Source organism: Gopherus evgoodei, chromosome 9 (genome assembly GCF_007399415.2).
Source record: "Gopherus evgoodei ecotype Sinaloan lineage chromosome 9, rGopEvg1_v1.p, whole genome shotgun sequence".
NCBI classification, from domain to species: Eukaryota; Metazoa; Chordata; order Testudines; family Testudinidae; genus Gopherus; species Gopherus evgoodei.
This window is the reverse complement of record NC_044330.1, coordinates 62,832,697-62,857,589: the sequence shown is the minus strand read 5'-3', so window position 1 is coordinate 62,857,589 and position 24,893 is coordinate 62,832,697. Positions and strand designations below refer to the sequence as shown.

At 45.9% G+C, this 24,893-nt stretch overlaps 1 protein-coding gene and 1 long non-coding RNA gene across 2 annotated transcripts; one reads left to right on the top strand and one right to left on the bottom strand.

Annotated features, from left to right (window-relative positions):
• Nucleotides 1–1,995: 1,995 nt before the first annotated feature.
• LOC115658018 (gastrula zinc finger protein XlCGF8.2DB-like) lies at nt 1,996–10,108 on the top strand. The gene is given in 4 exon segments (XM_030576469.1): nt 1,996–2,025; nt 8,019–8,132; nt 8,494–9,458; nt 9,460–10,108. Coding segments are annotated over 2 exon segments (1,062 nt in total). The 5' UTR covers nt 1,996–2,025; nt 8,019–8,132; nt 8,494–8,504; the 3' UTR covers nt 9,568–10,108.
• A 409-nt stretch (nt 10,109–10,517) lies between these two features.
• LOC115658024 lies at nt 10,518–24,395 on the bottom strand. The gene is made up of 3 exons (XR_004002126.1): nt 24,382–24,395; nt 11,605–11,610; nt 10,518–11,069 (listed from the first exon to the last, which is right to left on the bottom strand). It is a non-coding gene; the product is annotated as an uncharacterized LOC115658024 (long non-coding RNA).
• Nucleotides 24,396–24,893: the final 498 nt, after the last annotated feature.

Genomic DNA, 24,893 nt, shown 5'->3' with positions numbered 1-24,893 from the left:
ATGGTCTCTTCCACAGCATTCTGGACTCATTCTTTCTGAAATCTGGTTTCATTGAGACCATTGTTAATCCAGAGTCAGTGCATGGAAAGACAAGGAGTGACTCCAGATGCACAGTGGGGCAAACGAGATTAGCAATTCTCCCTGTGAGGAGGGTCTCTCATTAGCTGCTCTCCCCAGAGAGCTAAAGGAGGGAAGCTGCTCAAATGCTCTGTCCCTCTCTGCTCAGGATATTGGGGTTCAGCTTCCTGGGTCAGATGCTGCAGCCTCCATTGTGATCTGGGAGACCAAGCTTAGCAGCTGTTGCTCCCCCAACGGGGTTCTGTGCTGGGATGTGACTTTAATTAAAGCTTTTTCTCTGCCCGGCCCAGGGGATGACTTTCTCCAGCTAATACTAGCCCCTTGGGGTAGCCCTGGGCCCCATTAATGCAAATTCTGAGCCAGAGTCTCCAGGTAACTAAAAGACATCAGGGAAAGTGCTGGGGACTGGCAAGAAAGTGACTCTGCACAAACAGCCCCTCATCATTTCTCCTCCCATTAGCAATTGCCAAGAGAAAATCCAGCCATGGGAGAGCAAAGCCTCCAGGAATAGGACTGTCCCAGCCAGAGGAGCAGGGAGAGAGGACAAGGGAAGGAGAGACTGAAAGGGGCAGTGGGAGAAATGAGTTGAGGGAGAGATTTCCAGCTCTCAAGTCCACCCAGACACAGGTATGGCAGCATCCCTGGGCAGAACCACTTTCCAGTGAACAAGAAAAGGCTCAGACAGAGGAAAAGCCGGTTCCTGACTCCTTATTCCCCCTGCTGGGGTGTGACTGCCGTGGGGTCAGTGTCCGAGGGAATCCCCGACAGTGACTCCTTTGGTTCTGCTCTTTTCTAGCCTTGTGTTCAGAGACTTTGTTAGGGGGTGAGGGGAGGGAGAAGGGAGGTTAAAAATGTGTCTGTGGGCTTAGCCTGGCAGGAGGGGCCAGGTTTACACTCTAATAAAGAGATCAAGCATGTTCCCAGCACGGCAGAGTCTAGGATATCTGTCTGGAAGGAAAGGGCCTGGGGAAATTGTGATGTGAAATAAACTAAAGCCTGTTCTGAAACCTCCACAACTGCCCTTCTCGCCCTGCCAGGGCTGCAGAATGATGTCCATGTTTTTCTCCAGCTCATCCCATCCTCCCATGACACAGGGAAGAGAAATGGCTGCAGTGGAGCCAGCCCAGGTAGGGATTATTTTTTTGAGTGGGGGTTGATGGGCTCCTACAGGAGGGAGAGGGACAGCAAATACACCCGAGATGGGAAGGTTTGCACAGTCTGGTTTGGAGGTTGGCGTGGGGCAGGAAATGCACAGGGTGGAGAAAGGGAGGGCAGGGGGTGACAAACCTGCTGGGAGTTGTTTAATAAGTGGCCTAGATTCAAGGAACAGACCTATAAGGTTTGGAGGTGGAAATGCTCAAGTTTGTGGAGCAGAAAATAACCCAACTACATGGGGCTGGGAAAACTGACCAGACTCATAGTGCTGGAGCCTGACCCGACTAACCAGTGGCTGCTGTGAGATATGAAGGGGATACCCAGCAGTGAGGGTTAGGGGAGATTCCCCTCCCTTCATATCCAGCTCCTCACAATGAGGAGGCTGTTGGGTTTCCTACCAGGGATCTCTCCCTGGTCCCTGCTAGGGCCTCCCTCTCCTCTATCAATCTGTGGCTAGTAGGTATGTGATGGATCTGCTGGGAGAGATAAGGGACTCTCTCTTTGTCCCTTCACTGATGTTTCCTGGATGCTCTGAGCAGGGTGGGGGTGGGACTTTGTTGACTGCAATCCACCTAGAGCCTCCCTTTGATGGGCTCCTCTCCCCACAAATAGTGGGGCTGTGAATGGGGCAACAGGTATTGAGTGTTGGACTCTTGCTCTTTCAGGGACCAGTAACCTTCGAGGAGGTGGCTGTATATTTCACCAGGGAAGAGTGGGCTCTGCTGGATCCCACTCAGAGAGCCCTCTACTGGGATGTCATGCAGGAGAACTATGAGAATGTGACCTCACTGGGTAAGTGTTACTGTCCCCCTCGGTTCTTGGAAGGGGAAATGGAGAGTTAAGGTTTATGCCAGCCCCACAATGCCACTTCTACTCTACCCAGTTTCAGCATCACCCCAATATGCCGGTGACACACACTACCAGAGACCCTCCCCTGCTGCAGAACACTTTGGGAACAGAGCACAGGAACCGTATCGCACAGTGTCAAATATCTCCTGTTTGCTCAAGTAAAACTGAGGGTTAAGTGCAGCGTAATCAACAGAAGCTTCCTAGGGGTCACCAGATGAAATTAATAGGCAGCAGGTTTAAAGAAAATAAAAGGAAGTTGTTCTTCACACGGCGCACAGTCAACTTGTGGAACTCCTTACCTGAGGAGGCTATGAAGGCTAGGACTATAACAGCGTTTAAAAGAACACTGGATAAATTCATGGTGGTTAAGTCCATCAATGGCTATTAGCCAGGATGGGTAAGGAATGGTGTCCCTAGCCTCTGTTTGTCAGAGGATGGAGCTGGATGGCAGGAGAGAGATCACTTGATCATTGCCTGTTAGGTTCACTCCCTCTGAGGCATCAGGCATTGGCTACTGTCGGTAGAGAGGATACTGGGCTAGATGGACCTTTGGATCTGACCCAGTACGGCTGTTCTTATTTTATGTATGTATGTGTGCATTTGGTGCAAGGAGCTCCTGGCCCTCAGAGACCATGTGGAGGCTTTGGAGGCCAGGGTGTTGGAACTGGGGGAGCTAAGGGAGGCAGAGAAGTATGTTGATGAGGCTTTCCGGGACACTATAAAATTGTCCCAACTCCGGTCAGACAGCCCCCCGCACTGTTGAGGAGGATGAAAGGCCCAGGAAATGAGAGCAGTCAACAGGAGCAGAGGGAAAGCTTCTCATAGTTGGGACCCTCCTTCCAGATAGTGTTGGGGTAACCTCTTTCACTGAGGTTACCTCAGCGGAGGAGGGAACTCCAGTCATTAAGAAAAGGCAGCTGTTAGTAACGGGAGATTCGATCATTAGAAACAAGGATATCTGGGTTTGTGATGACCGGGAGAACTGTATGGTGACTTGCCTACCTGGTGCGTAGGTTGTGGATTTCTCAAGGCATCTAGATAGATTTCTATGTAGTGCTGGGAAGGAGCCAATGGTCAGGGTACATGTAGATACCAATGACACAGGGAAGGGTAGGTGAGACATCCTGGAGGCCAAATTTAGTCTGCTAGGAAAGAGACTGAAATCCAGGACCTCTATGGTGGCATTCTCAGAAATGCTCCCAGTTCCACACGCAGGTCCAGCTAGGCAGGCAGAGCTTCAGAGTCTCAATGCGTGGATGAGATGATGGTGTAGAGAGATGGAGTTTAGATTTATTAGGAACTGGGGAAACTTTGGGGATGGGGGAGCCTATACAGAAAGGATGGGCTCCACCTAAACCAAAGTGGAACCAGACTGCTGGCGCTTAACATAAAAAAGATTGCAGAGGAGTTTTTAAACTAAGAGATGGGGGAAAGCCAATGGCTGCAGAAAAGCACATGGATCAGACAGAGACTTCTCTTAGAGGAGAGTGTAATGATAGAGATTTTTCTAATTTTAGTCAGGAAGAGAGACTGGAAGAGGATAAAGTAGGGGCCAGATCAGATGAGAAGCATTCTTGTGTGTGAATCTAACAGATCAGAAAAGGGCAGACAAATAAACAGTGAGAAGTTTTTAAAGTGCTTGTACACAAATGCTAGAAGTCTAACTAATAAGATGGGTGAATTAGAGTGCCTCATGTTAAAAGGATATTGAAATAATAGGCATCACAGAAACCTGGTGGAGTGATAACAATCAATGGGACACAATCATTCCAGGCTACAAAATATATCGGAAGGACAGAGCAGGTCATACTCGGGGGGTGGGGAGGGGGAGTGACACTGTATGCTAAAGAAAATGTAGACTCAAATGAAGTAAAAATCTTAAATGAAACCACATGTTCCATGGAATCTCTATGGATAGTAATTCCATGCTCTAATAAGAATATAACAATAGGGATCTATTATCGACCACCTGTCAAAGACTGATAGTGAGGATGAAATGCGAAGGGAGATTAGGGAGGTTATCAAAATAAAGAACTCCATAATAGTGGGAGATTTCAGTTACCTCCATGTTGACTGGGTCCATGTCACCTCAGGACAAAATGCAGAGACAACATTTCTCAATACTTTAAATGACTGTTTCTTGGAGCAGCTGGTACAAGAACCCGCAAGGGGAGAAGCAACTCTCCATTTAGTTCTGAGTGGAGCGCAGGATCTTGTCCAAGAGGTAACTATAACAGCGCTTGGAAATAGTGATCATAATATAACAAAATTTAACATTCCTATGGTGGGAAGAACAGCTCAACACTGTAGCATTTAATTTCAGAAAGGAGAACTATGCAAAAATGAGGGGGTTAGTTAAACAGAAATTAAAAGGTACAGTAACTAGAGTGAAATCCCTGCAGGCTGCATGGATGCTTTTCAAAGACACAATATTAGAGGCCCAACTTAAATGTATACCCCAAATTAAAAAACACAGCAAAAGAACTAAAAAGAGCCACTGTGGCTTAGCTTAACCAGATAAAAGAAGCAGTGAGAGATAAAAGGCATCTTTTAAAAACTGGAAGTCAAATCCTAGTGAGGTGTATATAGAAGGGAGGATAAGTACTGCCAAATGAAGTGTCGAAATGTAATAAGAAAAGCCAAAAAGGAGTTTGAGGAACAGCTGGCCAAAAACTCAGAAGGTAATAACAAAATGTTTTTTAAGTACATCAAAAGCAGGAAGCTTGCTAAACAACCAGTGAGGCCCCTGGACATTTGAGATACAAAAGGAGCCCTTAAAGACGATAAAATCATTGCGGAGAAACTAAATGCATTCTTTGCTTCAGTCTTCATGGCTGAGGATGTTAGGGAGATTCCCAAATCTTTTGTGGGTGACATATCTGAGGAATTGCCACAGATTGAAGTGTCACTAGAGGAGGTTTTTTAACTAATTGATAAACTTAAGTGTAAGAAGTCACCGGAACCAGATGGTATTTACCCAAGAGTTCTGAAGGAACTCAAATGTGAAATTGGGGACTATTAGCTATGGTTGTAACCTGTCCTTTAAATCGGCTTCTGTACCCAATGACTGGAAGATTGCTAATGTAACGCCAATATTTCAAAAGGGCTCTAGAGGTGATCCTGGCAATTACAGACCGGTAAGTCTAACATCTGTGCCAGGCAAATTAGTTGAAACAGTCTGCCTTGGTCTTAACTATCTTGAGCAGTTTAGTATCATCTGCAAACTTTGCCACCTCACTGTTTATCCCTTTCTCCAGATCATTTATGAATAAGTTGAATAGGATTCCCCCAGGCCCTTTCAGATCTTTTTGAAGAGTTATCATGAGCAGAGGGAAAGGGGAGAGAGAGTCTCATACATTTTCCTCACCTCTTTTTATAATTCAGTCCTTTGTACTAGAAAGAAATTCAGTTCTCAGTTGAGTCATGGTGACAGACTGTTGTAGATATGAGCTTCAAGTGGTCCCTGTGATGGAATGTGAATGTCTTCTTCACACCTTCCCCCTCCTGGAGAATGGCTATTTGACCAGCTGTTTGCCTTGCTGTCTCTGAGGAACTTAGGGTTATGGTTGCAACTTTTTCAGTGATATACCATAAAATCTCATAACTTTACATACAATGTTGCTACACATTTGAAAAGACATAATCTACTGAATATCCTCCTTAAAATGTTACCTCACAAGCCATACAGTGATAAATGAAGGGGAGGGGAGGGATCTCCCTTTTATAAACACCTAGCCAGCCAGATTGCTGTAAAATCCTTGTTGGTGTGATTTCTCTGCTTGCTTTACCTGTAAAGGGTTAACAAGCTCACAGGTAAAAGAAAAGGAGTGGGCACCTGACCAAAAGAGCCAATGGAAAGGCTGGAACTTTTTTAAATGGGACAGTAACTTTCCCTTTGTCTGTTGTTCTCCGGAGAAGGTGACACGGAGTAGCAATGCTGTGTATGGCTTGAAGCAGGTTTGAAAATTCATCTTCCATACCTAGAAGAAATGATTTGGACAGAGAATGTTTTGACAGACACAATCAGGTTTATATTTTTTATTTTGGCTTTTGGAGCTCCTCTGTGCTATCCCAGATGCTTTTGTTTGCGTCTAAGCTTTAAGCTGAACCCTCAAGAAAGCTATTTTGGGTGCTTACAAAAATTGTTTCATTTAAGATCTAGCAAAAGCCCAAGTTCCAGATGTATTGTTTTCCTTTTCAATTTTAATAAAATTTACCTCTTTTAAGAACAGGGTTGGATTTTTGGTGTCCTAAGAGGTTTGTGCATGTTGTTTGATTATCTAGTAGCCACAGCTAATTTCCTTTGTTTTCTTTCTCAGCTCTTTCCCAAAGGGGAGGTGAAAGGGCTTGAGAGTACCCCAGAGGGAAGAATTCTCAAGTGCTCCTTCCTGGGTCCAAGGGTTTGGGGGTTTTTTGCATTTGGGTGGTGGCAGCATTTACCAAGCCAAGGTCAGAGAAAAGCTGTAACTTTGGGGGTTTAATACAAGCCTAGAGTTGCACAAATTAATTTTCAGAATCCTGGCGGGCCCCCATTTTCTGCACTCAGAGTGACAGAGTGGAGATTCAGCCCTGACACATACTATGAACAAAATTGATCCTAATTTTCTAGAAGAGTGAACATAGGGGCACAGACTTGCACAGTGTCTATCTGTGTGTTCGCAACATATCTGTGGGTATTTCAGTCCCTCACAAGCAAGGTGTTCGGCATCTTCAAACACCTGGGGAACCCGTCCTGGGAATTCACTGGTTTGTTAAGTGACATGCTATGGAATTGAGAGACACTTGATATTATTTTATTATAAATACCAATATGATGAAATTGCAATGAATCGTGCTAGATATGCCATGTAAGGTGTCAATGAAAATGTTATGATTTTCCAAGTTTGATAATCTTGTTTCTATCTTTGTATTGTGAGTTATAGATATGTAGGGTATATCTATATTCCAGACTTGTGTAGTGTTTCTGAGTGACACCTTCAGACATATTGGCATCAGCGCTGCCCAGCTTGTTCAATGTCCCGTCCGGGGTCATCAGCTGTACAATGAACCCATTGAAAGGATCAAGGGGATACACCTATTGAGTCAGTGAGACATGCAGGTGTATGCCTATGTACTGAGACCTCCAAGGCTTTTCCATGCCATGTGCTGTGAAGCTTGTGTTTGGGACACAGAAAGTAGAAGCCACTTGGCAAAAGGAATATAAAGGGCAGCTGCATCATCTGCATTTTTTCTTCAATCCCTCTTCCTATCTCTCGAGCAACTTCTCTACAAACCGAACCCTGGACCAAAGGACTGAATGATGTGGATGTGTACCAGAGAGCCTTTCAAGCCAGAAACTCACCAATACTTCTTAGAACCAGATGCATTCAGAAATCTATATATCTGTTTTCCCATTTTAACAACTTCCTTTTTCTTTCCTTCTTTTATAATAAACCTTTAGTTTAGATGCTTTCTTGCTTATAAACCTTTAGTTTAGATGCTAAGGATTGGCTGGCATCATAGTATTCTGGGTAAGATCCAAACCTATACAGAGCTGGTAATGTGGCTGACTCTGGGGTCAGAAGAACACTTTCTTTATGTAAGCAGAGTTTTTAAATAGCTGTCACTGTGCCGGACCTAGGTGCTGATTGGGAGTCAGAGAACTGGAATGCAGTAAAGGGGGCCGTGTGATGTCTTATTTTCAGTTTCTCAATAACCAGTATGGGAGATCAGAAGCACAGTTGGTGACTGATCGGTGAATTTAACTTCCGTGTTAACCCTCAGTTGTGGGAGCATCTGCTCTCCCTTTTTCAGCCTGCCCTGATCTTGGCATTTTCAGTGTGGACTGCCCCAGGCACACTGGGTCACACTAAGCACTGAAGTTAAATTAATAGTGTTTCTTATGACACAGTCATATGAAATCAACTGAACTCCTTTGTTTTCTTTCATCTGAGCAGGGTTTCCAGTTTCCAAACCTCATGTAATCTCCCAGCTGGAACACGGGGAAGTGCCATGGGTCCCGGACCTCCAGGGTTCAGAGGAAAGAGAGATCCTGAGAGTTCCCGGCACAGGTGAGGAAAGATTAAACAAAATCAGAATCTGTAAGTGCCTGAAGGAAACATTTGGGATGCCCTACAATGCCCTTGGAAGGTTTCTCAGTTCATTATTGTCCCTAGCAGGGGTTGTATCCTCAAGGTAAGTATAGCTCATGGCTTCCTGTAGACCCTAACAGACACCAGGCAGTGACTTCCTCCCTTCCCCCTGTGAATTTGGATGGGATGTGAGGGCCGAATTGATCTCCTCCTCTCTCCTGTTTAGGGGAAGAGTTTGGAGGAGTTCAGTTCCTGTTTTTATTTGACCTCTCTCAAGCACTTGTTTTGGTTTGGCCTTCCCCTCTCTATCCCTGTCTGAGGTTTCTGTCTCTCGTTACAGCAGGTGATGCAATGGTATGTGAGAAAGAGGAGCAGAATTCTCAGCAGGAAAATGTTGACCAAATGGCTAAACACAGAGAATTATTGCAAAGATCGAAAAGGAATGTGTCCAGACGTCATGAGCAGGGAAAATCCTGTGAGATTCAGCACAGACCAGAAAGAGAGCAAGGAAACCAGCCAGGGGAGAAAATGGGTAAATTTATTTCCTGTCGGGGAACTCAGAAGAGCGTCAAGGAAACCACAACACAGCAGGAAATCCGCATGGGAAAGAGGAAAAATACATGCACTGAGTGTGGAAAAACCTTCACTTGCAGCTCAGCCCTTTCTGTTCATCAGAGAATCCACACAGGGGAGAGGCCCTATGAATGCCGTGAGTGTGCGAAAAGCTTCACTAGCAGCTCAGCCCTTTCTAAACATCAGAAAATCCACACAGGGGAGAGGCCCTATGAATGCTGTGAGTGTGGGAAAAGCTTTGTTACCAGCTCAGACCTTTCTAATCATCAGAGAATCCACACAGGGGAGAGGCCCTATGAATGCCGTGAGTGTGGGAAAAGCTTTATTACCAGCTCAGCCGTTTCTGTTCATCAGAGAATGCACACAGGGGAGAGGCCCTTTGAATGCAGTGAGTGTGGGAAAACCTTCACTTATAGGTCAGACCTTTCTAAACATCAGAGAATCCACACAGGGGAGAGGCCCTATGAATGTTGTGAGTGTGGGAAAAGCTTCACTCATAGCTCACACCTTCTTACCCATCTCAGAATCCACACAGGGGAGAGGCCCTATAAATGCAGTGATTGTGGGAAAAAATTCCTTCACCAGCAGCAGCTTATTAACCATCAGAGAATCCACACAGGAGAGAGGCCCTATGTATGCCGTGAGTGTGGGAAAACCTTCAATCAAAGCTCAAACCTTCTTACCCATCTTAGAATCCACTCAAGGAAGAGGCCCTATACATGCAGTGATTTATGGGAAAAACTTCATTCGCCGCCGGCAGCTTATTAGCCATCAGAGAATGCACACAGGTGTGAGACCCAATGGAAGCAGTGAGTGTGGGAAAACCTTGTCTTGCCACTGAGCCCATGTGAGCCATCAGAGAATCTGCAAGGGGGATCAACACCATAAAACCCTCTAGGGCTATCAATACTTTAATACTTTTCCTGATTCCCACATAGTAACTTTTAAAAGCTGTTTGAAGCACCAATATCCCCCAGCTTGTCCAGATGAGTGAGTGACCCATTTTTGTATTTTGCAGTTTGACCTCTTTGAGGTGGACTCCTTTGTCCTTTCTATCAACTCCATTCTCCCATGAGTAATTCGAGTGTGCCCTTCCTATCAGGAACCAGGGAGCATCACATTTATACCATTCCCCTATTGCAAAGTTATTGTTAGAGTCACCAGTGATACAGATTGTATCATTGTCAATTGTTCTCATGCTGTGCTGAAGAGCAGTTATAATGGGAACTTTTCATATTACATTTAAATGAAGAGGAGCAGGGGCAGGAAAAAAGTGTCGTTTCAGCCTCTGTGATACTGGAAGGAGATGTAAAAAGTGACAGAGTCCTGTGGCACCTTATAGACTAAAATACATATTGGAGCATAAGCAATATACAAAAACCTGTAGAAGAAAACTTCAGTGTCCCTGGACACACAATAGCAAACTTAAAAACAGCCATCCTGCAGCAAAAATACCTCAGGGCCAGACTTCAAAGAGAAACTGCTGAGCTTCAGTTCATTTGCAAATTTGACACCATAAGCTCAGGATTAAATAGACTGTGAATGGCTAGCCAACTACAGAAGCAGTTTCTCCTCCCTTGGTGTTCACACCTCAACTGCTCAAAGAAGGCCCCATCCTCCCTGATTTAACTAACCTTGTTCTCTAGCCTGATTCTTGCTTACATATTTATACCCGCCTCTGGAAATTTCCACTACATGCCTCTGATGAAGTGGGGATTCACTCATGAACGCTTATGCTCCAATATGTCTGTTAGTCTACAAGGTGCCATAGGACTCTTTGTCACGTTTCACAGATCCAGATTAACACAGCTACCCCTCTGATACTTGGAAGGAGATGGGGTGACTCAGAGATTTCCTCCTTCCCCATCATGGCAGAACGGTTAATCTCTGCCTGGCTCAGACAAAAGGTATCGTCATCACATTCTACCCCTCCACTTCTCAAAGTGTCATGTGATGAAGTGTTCTCAGTTGTCTGTGCTTGGGGATGATGCTTTGATTTATTTAATCCTATAGCAGAGTTGCTATGACTGGAGATGAAAGTATCAAAGACCGAGAAGAGGAATTCAAATGGATCCTAAATGCAATATGATCATTTTGAGTTTAAATCTCAGGTTCCATCTATTGGTCAAGCCAATTCTGGCAAGGTGGCTGCTTTTTCTCCCATTATGGGAATGCTAGGATACTAAACATGTTGTAAATAACATAACTATTGAGACAGTGCTCAATGAAATCTGTTTGAATGGATCAGAGGAGAATGTGATGGGAGAATCTCTTGTCCTGATTCTAAATAATTAGATGTAACCTGCTCTAGAATTTCAATTTACACTTGCATTGTCATGTATTCTACCTTTCTGTGATCTGGGTTTCTATCTTTCTTGATGGCTGTGCGGTCACACAATTAGATGTTAATTCAGCTCAGATTTATTGGAGAATTTAAGACAAATGACCATTTGCTAAAGTCATCATTTCTCACTTCAGCTTTGCTTTTTCCCTATCATTCCATGACGATATGGGGAAAGTTCAAGTGCAGTTCTGTCAATAGGAGAGAACTCTCCAATTTACTGGCCATGCTAACAAAGACACAGCAGTGATTTAAAATCTCCACTTGGAGATGGTGAACAACAGCAGACCCCCAACTAACTGGAGGAAGTGCATATGACCATGGTGTAGTTCAATTGTTTAGATCACTATTGTCTCAGATGGCTTTGTTGGCAGGCCAAGGCCTCCTGCTGATGTAGCGCTATCTACACAGGGGATTAGAGATGTGTAACTACGTTGCTCAGCTGTGTTGATTTTTCACACCCCTGAGCAATAATTATACCGATAAATGTCTTTAGTGTAGACCAGTTTTCTCTTGTGTTTTCTGCATTTGTATCACTTCTCCCTTACTTTCTACTACTTTGAAAGATTTAAAGTGTGACGAGGTATTTTTCTTCATGATGCTAACATTCCCACATAGGAGACCCCTTCCACCAACACGCATGGCAGAAGAACCAGAGGTATATGAACTCACAGAAGTGTTGGGACAAAGCACAACTTGAGCCAAGGTTCAGTTGTTGGCAGTGGGCATTAAAAGAAAACTGAGGGTATGTCTACATCTACAATTTTGCAGCACTGGTTGTTACAGCTGTATTAGTACAGCTGTATAGGGCCAGCGCTGCAGAGTGGCCACACTTACAGCAACCAGCGCTGCAAGTGGTGTTAGATGTGGCCATACTGCAGCGCTGTTGGGCGGCTTCAAGGGGGGTTCGGGGAACGCGAGAGCAAACCGGGGAAGGAGACCAGCTTCGCCGCGGTTTGCTCTCGCGTTCCCCGAACCCCCCTGCAAACCGGGGAAGGAGACCTGCTTGATTACCAGACGCTTCCTCAGGTATGCTGGGATACCTGCTTATTCCACGGAGGTCAAGAAAAGCGCTGGTAAGTGTCTACACTTGATTACCAGCGCTGGATCACCAGCGCTGGATCCTCTACACCCGAGACAAAACGGGAGTACGGCCAGCGCTGCAAACAGGGAGTAGCAGCGCTGGTGATGCCCTGCAGATGTGTACACCTCCTAAGTTGCAGTGCTGTAACCCCCTCGCCAGCGCTGCAACTTTGTGATGTAGACAAGCCCTAACATATGTGACCAGAATTTGTGATCTTTGAATATATTAGTATTACTAGTGAAAATGAAATGAGAGGTGGTGATGTTGGTTAAAGAGTAAGAGACTAATTATTGTTTGATAATCTGAATTATTTTGGAAAGCTGTCTTGTTTTGTTTTTGTTTTTTTTTTAGTTCAGGAAATGATGGTTAATCTTCAAATGTTAATTTGATTTAATTTACCCCCTGCAGTGTAAGTAGTTCTGGTAGAAAATCTCTCTCCAAAGATTGAGGTGAGAGAATAGGTGTTAGAAAGAGTGTATAAGAGAATATTGGGTCTGTATAGATTTTATTTTTTTGTATTTCAGATAGAGCATATTTTGCTTAGCTTCAAAGTCAATTTCTTTTAAAAGGAAAACTACTCAAGGAGCCAAGTTGTATCAGTTTTTACCCACTTACACTGTAAGCGTCACTGACTTCCCCACTTCTCTAATTTGCAAAGGAAAGGCCTGACATCTGTCATAGGATGTGTCCAGCAGGTAGGAAAGCTGCAGTTGGCAACCATCAGTAGCAAGGAAAAGGCTGAAGTCCATTGCCTTTCATATCTAAAAGCCACCTAGAGGCTGGTTTACACTGAAAAGCTATGTTGACATGGCCACATCTCTCAGGGGTGTGAAAATCCACTTCTCTGAGAGAAGTAGTTAATGTGACCTAAGCCCCAGTGTAGACAGGGTTATGTTGTCAGAAGAATATTTCCAGTGTTTGAAGGGTAGACATAGCCTTAGACAGACTGATTCCCCCTGAGAAGTGAGTCATGACATCAATTCCAGTTTTGACCCATCTCCCTGTATGTGAGAGAGCTGCTAGTATGGAGGGCTGAGCCAGCTGTCCGATCACCTGGTTCAACTTAGGGAAAAGCTCTTAGTACCCATCAGTCCAAAGACTGAGAGAAATGTTGAGTTCCAACTATTGTCATTTTAGTATTTTATTGTTCCTTTGTCTGTTTTGTATTGGCCTTTCTGTTCTATCAGAGTGTGACTGTATAGCTCAGTGCATGTGTGATAAATGCTCTTTGGTGCCAATTGACAGAAAGGTCAAAGTAATTCACAAGAAACTCCTGCCTCAGACCTGACAAACTCACACCTAATGCTCTGATTTGTATGATGATTATCCAGGAAGCATGGCAGTGAGATCTCTACTGAAAGCTTGTGTATTATTGTTACTCCTGATCACTGCAATAAGTGTGTGTGAGTCCTATTGAAGGAGTCATGTAAGTATATGGAAAATTATGCCCATATGGTATTGTCATGAAAGTGAGTCACTCCAGTCAAAGTTCTTGTTGAGAATGGCCCATTCAAGGAGAGGGAATTGTCACCTGTCCATTGCTAGCCAGTTATGCGATGTGTTGCTGCATTGTTAACCTTTGCACCAGCCCAGAAAAGCCAATGGAAAACTATCAGACAAATTATAGACATCGAAACCCTGTGGAAGTGTAAACGACAATATGACAATGAGGAAATGGTCCTTTCTGTGAATAGACACAAAAGACTGATTCATTTTATAACAGGGTAGAGCAAAACACTCTGGGTCCATTCACCAAGGAAATCACTAATGACCAGTGGTGCTTCAAGAAAGGCAGGGTCCTGGCTCTTAGGGGCTAGCAATCACTGCAATAGACTGTCACCTCAGACTTCAACCTCCTTAGGTAGGAAAGGTAACTATTAAAAAGTGTAGGTTGCATTTTGTGATTTTGTTTTGTTGGTAACAGTTGATTTCCATCATTCACATTTGTTTGTTTAAATATCTGTCCCTTGTTAAAGAAATTTCCCTTTGTTCAATAACTGTGCTCAAGTGCTATGTGTGATCCAGTAGCAGTGGGCTACAGTAAAACTGGTAACCTAGGATGTACCATTGCTTCGGGCAGAGAGGATCTGGGATTTTTCTGAGTCTTGGGGAGGGAATCAGTCTAAGGCCATGGCTACACTGGCGCTTTACAGCGCTGCAACTTTCACGCTTAGGGGTGTGAAAAAACACCCCCCGAGCGCTGCAAGATACAGCGCTGTAAAGCCTCAGTGTAATCAGTGCCGCAGCGCTACAAGCTACACCCGTAAGGGATGTGGTTTACATGCACACGGCAGCCGCGGCAGCGCTTTGAAATGTCAAGTGTAGCCATACCCTGAGTTAAGCAACTTCAGCTACATGAATAACGTAGCTGAAGTTGATGTAGTTAGATCGACTTAACCGTGATGTCTTCATTGCGGTGAGTCGACTGCTGCAGCTCCCCAGTAGACTCTGCCTGCGCCTCACCGAGCTGGAGTACAGTGGTCGACAGAAGAGTACTTGAGGATCGATTTATTGCACCTACACTAGACGCAATATATCGACCCCCCGCTGATCGATTGCTGCCCGCCAATTCGGCAGATAGTATAGACATACCCCGAGTATCTGGTGATTGGAGCTGGACCCCAGAGGGGGCACATTGAAGGAACTTGGGTTAAGGTGCCTTTGTTGTCAACTGTCAAGGTTGCTGTAGCTCAGAGGAGGGTGCTTGACTGTCTGACAGGCTGGTGAGTTTGGTCACTAACATCCAGCTGCCAAATACAAAAGTCCCTCTTCCTCGTGGCAGGTGGCCACAAGGAGACTCATGGCCCTCAGCACCCTGAGAAGGGTCACAATGTGCATCTATGTTGATCCACACAGGGAATGCTCCCTATAGCATAAAACTCTGCCCTATGAAGTCATGGAACATGTGCTCTTTGCTCTGTGAAAGCACATAAAGAATCCAAGCACTGGAGGGTAGAGTTTGGCCTCAGAGTGACCTAGACAAATTGGAGGATTGGGCCAAAAGAAATCTGATGAGGTTCAACAAGGACAAGTGCAGATTCCTACACTTAGGATGGAAGAGTCCCATGCACCGCTACAAGCTGGGGACAGACTGGCTAAGTGGCATTTCTGCAGAAAAGGACTTGGGGATTACAGTGGACGAGAAGCTGGATATGAATCAATAATGTGCCCTTGTTGCCAGGAAGGTTAACAGCATATTGGGCAGCATTAGTAGGAATGTTGCAAGCAGATCGAGGGAAGTGATTATTCCCGTCTATTTGGCACTGATGTGGCCACATCTGGAGTACTGCATCCAGTTTTGGGCCCCCTGCTACAGAAAGGATGTAGACAAATTGGAGAGTGTTCAGCGGAGGGCAACAAAAATTATTAGGAGACCTAGACATATAATTTATGAAGAGAGGGTGAGGGAACTGGAGTTATTTAGACTGCAGAAGAGAAGAGAGGAGGGATTTGATAGCAGCCTTCAACTACCTGAAGGGGGCTTCCAAAGAGAATGGAGCTCAGCTGTTCAGTGGTGGCAGATGACAGAACAAGGAGCAATGGTCTCAAGTTGCAGTGGGGGAGATCTAGGTTGGATATTAGGAAAAACTTTTTCACTAGGAGGGTGGTGAAGCACTGAATGGGTTCCCTAGGGAAGTGGTACAATCTCCATCCTTAGAGGTTTGTAAGGCCCAGCTTGACAGAGCCCTGGCTGGGATGATTTAGTTGGGGATTGGTCCTACTTTGAGTAGGCGGTTGGACTACATACCTCTTGAGGTTTCTTTCAACCCTAATCTATGATTCTAAGTAGCTGCAAGTGTCTTTGTGTTCACATCTGTAAAGACGCTAGGAATGAGCGACGGGATGGATCACTTCACGATTACGTGTTCTGTTAATTCCCTCTAAAGCATCTGGCTTTGACCACTCTTGAGAGAGAGGACACTTGGCAGGCTGGACCGTTGGTCTGACTCAGTACGGTTCTTATGTTTTGTGGACAGAAATGAGGCTCTTACAAAGCAGAAAGTGGAGGAGGGGCTCTAAATTTAAATCAGTGTTGTAGAGAGATGTGTTCAAACAGTGAGACTCGATGTACGGAAGAAATAACACGTGATCCCCATCTCCTTCCCCAAAGCCTTAGGTGGGGATTAGCTGCCAACAGCTGCGGCTGCTGCTCTGAGGGGAGCGGTATAAGCTGTCTGCCTGTGGGTGCAGCCCACCAGCTGGTTCTCTTGGGGCAGACAGTGAGTTGTTGGGCAGTAATGGTGCATCAGCTGGAGTATGAAATATGAACAGAGATCTAAAGACTCTACACTGGCTTCCAGTGGGGGTTGAGGATGCTGAGGCAGTGGAATTTCAGCATCAGAGTCGTCAAGATTCACAGCTGCTTGGGGATGGAGAGGAGGGGGATGACTCTACTGGATTTTTAGTGCATCCCCTTAACTACTCACCCATGACTACCTGGCTTTGTCATTGCTCTATAGTTCTCCTGTTGCTCATTCCCAGCTTCTGGAAACAATGGCTAGGGACACCATCCCTGCCCATCCTGGCTGTTACCGAAATATCGGGTCTGCCTAGCTGAGAGCCAATTAACAGCCTGACAGGGATAAGGAAAAATGCTTTATTCTGCAGAAAAAGGAGAGCCTGTACCTTGGTACAAAAGACTCTGTCTTACACAAATTTCACAAACCTTTTATACACATTCAGACAAAGACCCTTGCGTGTTAATACTTGATTGGTAAGTGTAAAGTCTCATGTTTCCCTTATCTAAGTAGAACTAACTGGTTAGGAGCAGGCTCTTCCTGCCTTGAGGCAGAGGAAAAGAGAGAGCTTGCATTTTTTGCACTACTGTGTCCATGAGCAGTACTTACTGCCCCCCCCCCACCTACTGCGCGCTTGTAATCTATTAAGGGGGGTCAGCCAGCTTTCACAATCCCCCCTTCGGGCCTGGCAAGCCCAGACTATAACTTTATTACAGAGGTTTGCAGCAACAAGCCAGGACAAGCACACCCACTTTGAGGAGTTCATTCACTACAACCTTTAGTCCAATAGCTTCCCACCATGCCCAGCCCTCTGGCTAGAAATCTGAGGTAGCCAGAAGGATCCCATGTACAATATGGGGAGTGGGTTAACCTTTCATGTCCTTGCTCCCAAAAACTGTTGGTATACAAATTTTAATAACAATTTTTAATTAAAAGATTTGGCCAATGAAGTTTCTGTTTTTTTACTTAAGCAAATGTGTTAGACTTTAATATATCACATTTTCCTAATTTATCCAAACACTTTGTATTCCAAGTTGAATAAAACAAGTATCTGCATTCCAATCCAACCCCTCTGCCTGATTCCAAACCAGACCATCCCATGAAAACACTAAACACAACAATTCTGGCCAGGAGACAAACACCACAAGACAGAACATAGAACACAAAACATAATTTCTATTGTGCCAGTAAATGCATGATATGTTGAATGCTGTTCAGCTGGCATCAGTTTTCTCTGATTATCTGAAAGACAAAAAACGGAGGTCTACCCCTTCTGGGCCAGTAAATCATTACTTAAATATACAAATACCCTTGTTGATTTCAGGCAAAACAGAGGAATTACCCCATATTTTCTTGTATTAGTTTCATGGGCAGCCCAGGTTTCAGCGGCTTCTACCTTATCAGTTAGATAATTTGCATTATTACAGATGCTTTCTGGCTTGCTTTTGGATCCAAAGCTATCCACAGCTTAAAAATTCTTACCTTAAAAAGGACACAATTAACTTTACCAGAATTTTGATTGCTTTTTACTTATAACTCCTGCTTTCAAACACTGAAAGAAAACATCACTACTTATAGTGCCCCTTAGAGCCTAATAAAATTTCAATTACATAGCACTGTATATATTTCTTTAGCTAATTCAGCTAAATTGTTCATAGCCAAATGATTGCAATCTAATAATTTATTTGCCTGAATTTATTTACAAACTTTTCAAAGACACCAAGAACTTTCCTCTTTAGCATTTTAAGTTCAACTGCTGTTCCCTCCAGCAACTACAGAGTTAACGTCTCACTCTTCCTTAAATCACTTGCTTGTCTCCCAAAAGCCACTTTTATCAACTCAATCACCATTTCAAGATATTGTCCTGGGTATTGAAATCCTCATGCTTACACTTACTTACTCCTTCCTTCCACTATACCCTCAGAATTTCCTACCTGTTTTCCAATCTCTCTGTCTGTTGCCTGCCCACCTGGGCCCGATCCTGCTTTTCTCGCTGAACTGCCCCTTCCATGGGCACCAACTTGTTCCACTACCAGTTTAGCTAGGAGGATGGGCTTCTCAACTAACCCCCACCCTTCCTGGTCTCTTCTCTTAAACATTCTTACTCACAAGACTATCCAAGTCCTCCCTCGTGAGGCTTGCCACCTGGACAAAAGCGCATAGTCCATTGGCGTTTAACTATTCAATTTCTCCTTGACGTTCCTTTCTGAACACCAGATAAAGGCCATTTACTTAACATATAATCCAAACTGCTTTAGAGGGTTTACCCAGAGACCCACCAATCTGTCTGCTGACACTCAAACAGAAAAGAGAATTATACAGAGAACAGAGGGAATTACAGTCTAATCCAGGTTTTTCTACTTCTATTACACTGACCGCTACAGGGGATGGGACAGAAGGATCTCAGTACAACCTCAGAGCTTCCTCGCACGCATGGCTTCCACTCCAAGGAATTACGAATGAGAGGTTCAGTTCCGCCCACACTCCTAACGCCCAAATGTATACAGAGCAGAAAAACAACAGTAACCGGTTAAACAGAACAGAACCAGATAACCAGATAAGAGGTCCATCTCTAACCAGAACCAGATAGTATTTCCTTATCCTATTAGGGCTCACCTTATCGGATCACGAACCCTAGGGGCTGCGGAGAAGTGAAGAAGAGGGGTTAAGCACCCCAGTGGCACCGCTCCTAGTTCACCGCAGCCGTCTGGAGTCCAATGTCCGAGCTAGGAGAGTCCTATCTGGGTCGCCAGAAACTGTTACTAAAATATCGGGTCTGCCTAGCTGAGAGCCAATTAACAGCCTGACAAGAGATAAGGAAAAATGCTTTATTCTGCAGAAAAAGGAGATCCTATACCTTGGTACAAAAGACTGTCTTACACAAATTTCACAAACCTTTTATACACATTCAGACAAAGACCCTTGCATGTTAATACTTGATTGGTAAGTGTAAAGTCTCATGTTTCCCTTATCTAAGTAGAACTAACTGGTTAGGAGCAGGATCTTCCTGCCTTGAGGCAGAGGAAAAGAGAGAGTGCAAAAATGCAGCTACTGTGTCCATGAGCAGTACTTACTCCCCCTCCACCTACTGGCCGCTTGTAATCTATTAAGGGGGGTCAGCCAGCTTTCACATGGCTAATAGCCATTGATGAACCTATCCTCTGTGCAATTCTCTAGCTCTTTTTTGAACTCTGTTCTAGTCCTGGCTTTCACAACATCTTCTGGTAAAGATTTCCCCAGGTTAATTGTGCGTTGTTTGAAGAAATACTTCATTTCAAACCTGTAGCCTATTCATTTCATTTGGTGACTCCTCCTAGTTCTTGTGTTATGAGAAGGAGTAAATAACACTCCCTTCCTTGGTCCTTTGAAAGATGATATGTGAACCCCCACCTCCCTGCCCCACCTCACATGTCTAGGGAATAACAGGATATAACAACAAGGCAAACAACAAGGTTCAAAGTCAGTGCACGTGGGAGAAGTATCTGCTGTTTCATTCCTTACATTCCTGTCCCATTGCATGGCCATTTCCTTTCCCTCCTTTCTGTTAAAAGCTTTTGTGTTTTGCACAGAAACATTATTTCCACAGGAGACACCCTGGAGTGGGGGCTGCATTCCTGTGCCAAATAGTCACTAGAAGGAGGCAGACAAAGGCCTTTAAGATGAGATGTCCATCACTTAAAATATCATCTCCCTCCTTCAGCTCACTGGCAGCTTGAATTTCTTCCTTATCCTACCAGAGTCGTGTCTGGATGCAACACTATCCTGCCCCTCTGTATGTAGTGAGCAAAAACCACAAACCTTTTCTTTAAAACAAGCTGTCCCGTTCCTTCTGAGGGAAGATTTTTCTATGATTGAAGTTAAGCTTCAGTTCCACTCTCCTAGAGGCAGGTTGGGTGTGGGACCAGCTCCCAATGAGATCTGTTTTCACATTTGTCCCCTAACTCTGCTCCCAGCTGTCAGGCAGCTTCCAGCTCATCCACCCTGCTTACTAGCTGCTCCATGGTCATGAAAACCCCCCTTTGCCAGCACACTTAGCCTGCAGGAAAGCTGCTCCTGCCAGCTGGGGTGGTGCTATAGTGGTGAGCATAGCTGCCTTCCAAACAGTTGACCTGGCTTCAATTCCCAGCCAATGCAATAATGGCTTTTCTCTTTGGTTGGTTCCTTGTCTGGAAGTGGTTTAATTTCAGTCACATTGTGTTACAATCACATTATCAATAGAATGAAACAATAAATGTGTCAAAGCCCAGCAGGTCACACAGGAGGGAGGAATACAAGGGCCTGGAATGTGTCATCTGAGAAGTCAGAACACTTGGAAACCTGTATCTCCCATCCCCTGGCCTTCCGTGTTATGATTCCAGCCTGTGTGCGATGTTTGTATCATGTTCCTGCATGATGAGGAAATAAAGTTTTGAGTCAGTTTTGCTCCTACAGATTCCTTTGCTGTTACAATTATATTGATATGAACAAAGGGAAGCAAAACAACAACAAAAAAAATCCACCCAAATTGCAATACAGTTAGGGAAAGAGAAGATCAGGGGATAAGCCAAACACTTCAAAATAAAATTAATACTAAAATGGGAGCTGGGGGAGAGAGATCAGGTATGTGGAGATCCCCTTGATATTTGAAACGTACAACTCCTCAGCTTTCTGAACACCTGTGATGAGCAAGATCGAGTTGGGACATCTTCAGTCATTTATTGTCTCTCTGTGTTCTCTGTCTCTTTCTTCTCCCCCCATTATTCTTCTCCAATGTCTCTGTCTTTCTCCTCTTGCTCCTTCTCTCCCTGCCTGTTCCCAGGAACTCACAGTCTACAGCATTTAGGAAAAGCCAGAGTTTCATAGATTCATAGACTCTAGGACTGGAAGGAACTTCGAGAGGTCATCGAGTCCAGTCCCCTGCCCTCATGGCAGGACCAAATACTGTCTAGACCATCCCTGATAGACATTTAAATATTATACTGGCTGCAGCCACAAAGCAAGAAAACTTACACTTCTGGTTCAGAGTCAGTGCACACACATAAGAACCAATGGGCTTTTAATTCCTTAGGTTCTGCCACCATATGCTGCTTCCATTTCATTTCAATCTTTTCCCAAGATTTCTCATTGTGCACAGCAACATTACACCCTTGGGAGAGAGTGGAGCAGAGGCTGCATTAATTAACCTACAAAAACCAAAGAAATAGAAATTTAGATTAGATTAAATAGAATTGTACTCTCCAGGTTCTTCCAGCCCAGGGGTTGGCAACCTTTCAGAAGTGGTGTGCCAAGTCTTCATTTATTCACTCTAATGTAAGGTTTCGCGTGCCAGTAATACATTTTAATGTTTTTTGGAAGGTCTCTCTCTACAAGTCTATATTATATAACTAAACTAGTGTATTGTAAAATAAACAAGGTTTTCAAAATGTTTAAGAAGCTTCATTTAAAATTAAATTAAAATGTTGATCTTACGCCGCCGGCCCGCTCAGCCTGCTGCTGGTCTGGGGTTCTGTTCATCTAGGCTGGCAGTGGGCTGAGTGGGGCCTGCGGCCAGGACCCCAGCTGGGAAGGGTCTGTCAGCCAGAACCCCAGACCGGCAGCGGGCTGTGCGGGGCTGGCAGCCAGCACCCCAGACTCAGCCCACTGCCGCTCAGGGGTTCCATCCGCTGGCTCCTGGCAGCCGGGATCCTGGCTGCCGGACCCGCTCAGCCTGCTGCCGGTCTGGGGTCCCAGCCCTGCCCACATACAGTGGGTACCTACATTCTTCCTGGTTCTGGCCCATTCTCTTCCTCTCTCTGCACTGAGCTGAGGGTGGGAGTGGACCTAGCACAATGTTGGTGGTGAAAGGTCTGGCCAGGAGCTAGAATGAGGGAGGGGGCTCAGGGTTGGGGCAGGAGCTTTGGGGTGGGGGCACTTACCTGGGGAGCTGCCATTTGGCATGAGTGGGTGCAGGTGGGAATGTGTGCGGAGGGTGCAGGAGCTCCGTTTGATGCTCAGGGTGGGGGTGGGGATGTGCGGGGTGCATAGGATGTGGGGAAGCTGGGGATGTGGTGGGTGCAAGAGTCAGAGCCTCGGGCATGTGAGGGGGTGCAGGTGTCAGAGTAGGGGGGTTGGGTATGTGGGGGTGCCAGAGTCAGGGCTGGGGTTATGAGGGGGTGGAGGGATGAAGGAGTCATCAGAGGGCTGGGTGGTACAGGGCTCAGGGCAGGGGCCTGGGTGCGGTGTGAGGGTGCAAGGCTCAGGGCAGGGGCCTGGGAGGTGTGTGGGGGGTCAGGGCTCCAGGCAGAGGGCTGGGTGACTGCCCCTCGAACCCCCATCTCCCCCACTCCTTGTCCCAACTACCCGCTCCTGGGACCTCACTCCCTATCTAAGCCTCCCTGCTCCATGTCCCCTGACTGCCCCCCTAGGACCCTACCCCCTACCTGTCCCCTAACTGCCCCAACCCTTATCCGCATCCCTGCACCCAGACAGGCCCTCCTGGACTCCCATGCCTATCTAACCACTCCACGCCCCCGATAGGACCCCAGAACTCTGGACCCATACACCCCCCACTCTCTGCCTGCCACAGCCACTCTCCACACCCCTACCTCCTGACAGCGCCCCCCAGAACTCCTGACTCATCCAACCCCCCTGCTCCTTGTTCCCTGACCCTCCCCCAGAGACCCCTAACTGTGCCCCCAGGCCTCTTCCTTGCTCCCTGTTCCCTGACTGCTCGTCTCCTATCCACCCCCCACCCCCTAACAGACCCTGGGACTTCCCATGCCCATCCATCCCCCCCATTCCCTGACTGCCCCCTCCAGAGACCCCGCCCCAACCACCCCCACCGGGATCCCACCCCCATCCAACCCACCCTGCTCCCTGTCCCTGATTGCCCCCCACTTACGCTAACCTCCCCCCGAGCCCCGGATCCCTTACCATGAGGCTTCCCGCTCATACGGAGCTCTGCCGCAGCGCGCGCAGCTCCACCCCGCCCCTCAAAGTGCTGCGTGCAAGCTGGCAGGGCTCCGGGGGAAGGGCCAGCGGGTTTGCTGCACCAGCAGGATTGTTTAATGGCACCACTGAGTCCTGGCAGGCCCCCAGCATACCATCAAAAATTGGCTCTCGTGCCTCTTTGGCATGCGTGCCATAGGTTGCCGAGCCCTGCTCCAGCCCAACCTTCTGCTGATACACCTCAATGCACAGCTATGAAGGGTTTGAAGCTTTCATTGCTTAAGTTCCAGGACACTGAGGGATTTCAGCTCCCCTTGTCCAGAGTAAACCTTCACCCCACTAACAACCAGGTTCTTGTCCATGGTCACTGTAGGGGGCTGGGTCCCTGTTTGTCTATTCTCACTATCTAGCACAAGCCAGGGCGCCTCTACAGAAATCCATGGCACATCCACATCTTGAATACTGCATGCAGATGTGGTCACTCCACCTGATAAAAGATATATTGTAATTGGAAAAGGTTCAGAAAAGGGCAACAGAATGATTAGGGGTATGGAGCAGCTTTTCATATGAGAGTGATTAACAAGCTGAGACTTTTCAGCTTGGAAAAGAGATGATAGAGGTCTGAAAAACAATGATTGGGTTGGAGGAAAGTAAATAAGGAAGTGTTATTTACTCCTCTAGACACAAGAACTAGAGCTCACCAAACTGAAATGAAGAGGCAGCAGGTTTAAACCAACAAAAGGAAATATTTCTTCACATAACACACAGTCAACCTGTGGGACCTTGGGGCACCTAGGATCGGCCACTGTAAGAGAGAGGATACTAGGCTAGATGGACCTTTGATCTGACCCAGTGTGGCCATTCTTACATGTGTTCTTATGAACTACGGTGTATGAGCACCAGGGCCCTCTGTGGAGCTGCCCTTCTTCTATGCTCTCATGTTTCATTGACTCCAGCCTTTTTTTCTATTCATCATCAGCATTATTGTAAACAAGATGCCCTCACCAAGACCAGTGTCCCCTGTCTTGTGTAAATCACTGACCTCTTTCCCTCTCATCACTGACCGCTCCTCCATGTCCTTGTAACCTCTCTCTGTGCTGATGGGACCCTTCTCTCCAGTCCTTCCTCATCAAGCAGCTCAGTGGATGGGAATCTTAGAGTCACCATGGTGTTTTAGAGCAGAAACCCCCAAGAGCTTTCATGCAATTGGCACTTTGCCCTCACTGCTCAGGACTGAAACTTGTGGCAGGGAGACTGGCTGGGCATGAGCAAAGCAGCAGGGGTGAAAGGCAAATGTGGGGAGTGAACCCAGGGCCTGATACATGCAAACCAGGCACTGTACCCGAGCCACACCCCCAAACAGACCTTCTTGCTGATTGTCACACTCAGAGCTGCCTCTTTCCAATGCATCCAGTGGCTTATAAGCTTCATTGGAAACCCTTTCCCCCCAGTTATTCTCTCGTGCAGGTTGCTGGTTCTTAGGGGGTCACTTGCAGCAGGGCCAGATTTTGATGTGTGGGGCAGAGAGAGTGTGTGCGCCTTGGACTCAAAGTTAGCTCAAAAAAAAAAAAAGAAAAAAAGAAAAAAATGGCAAGGGA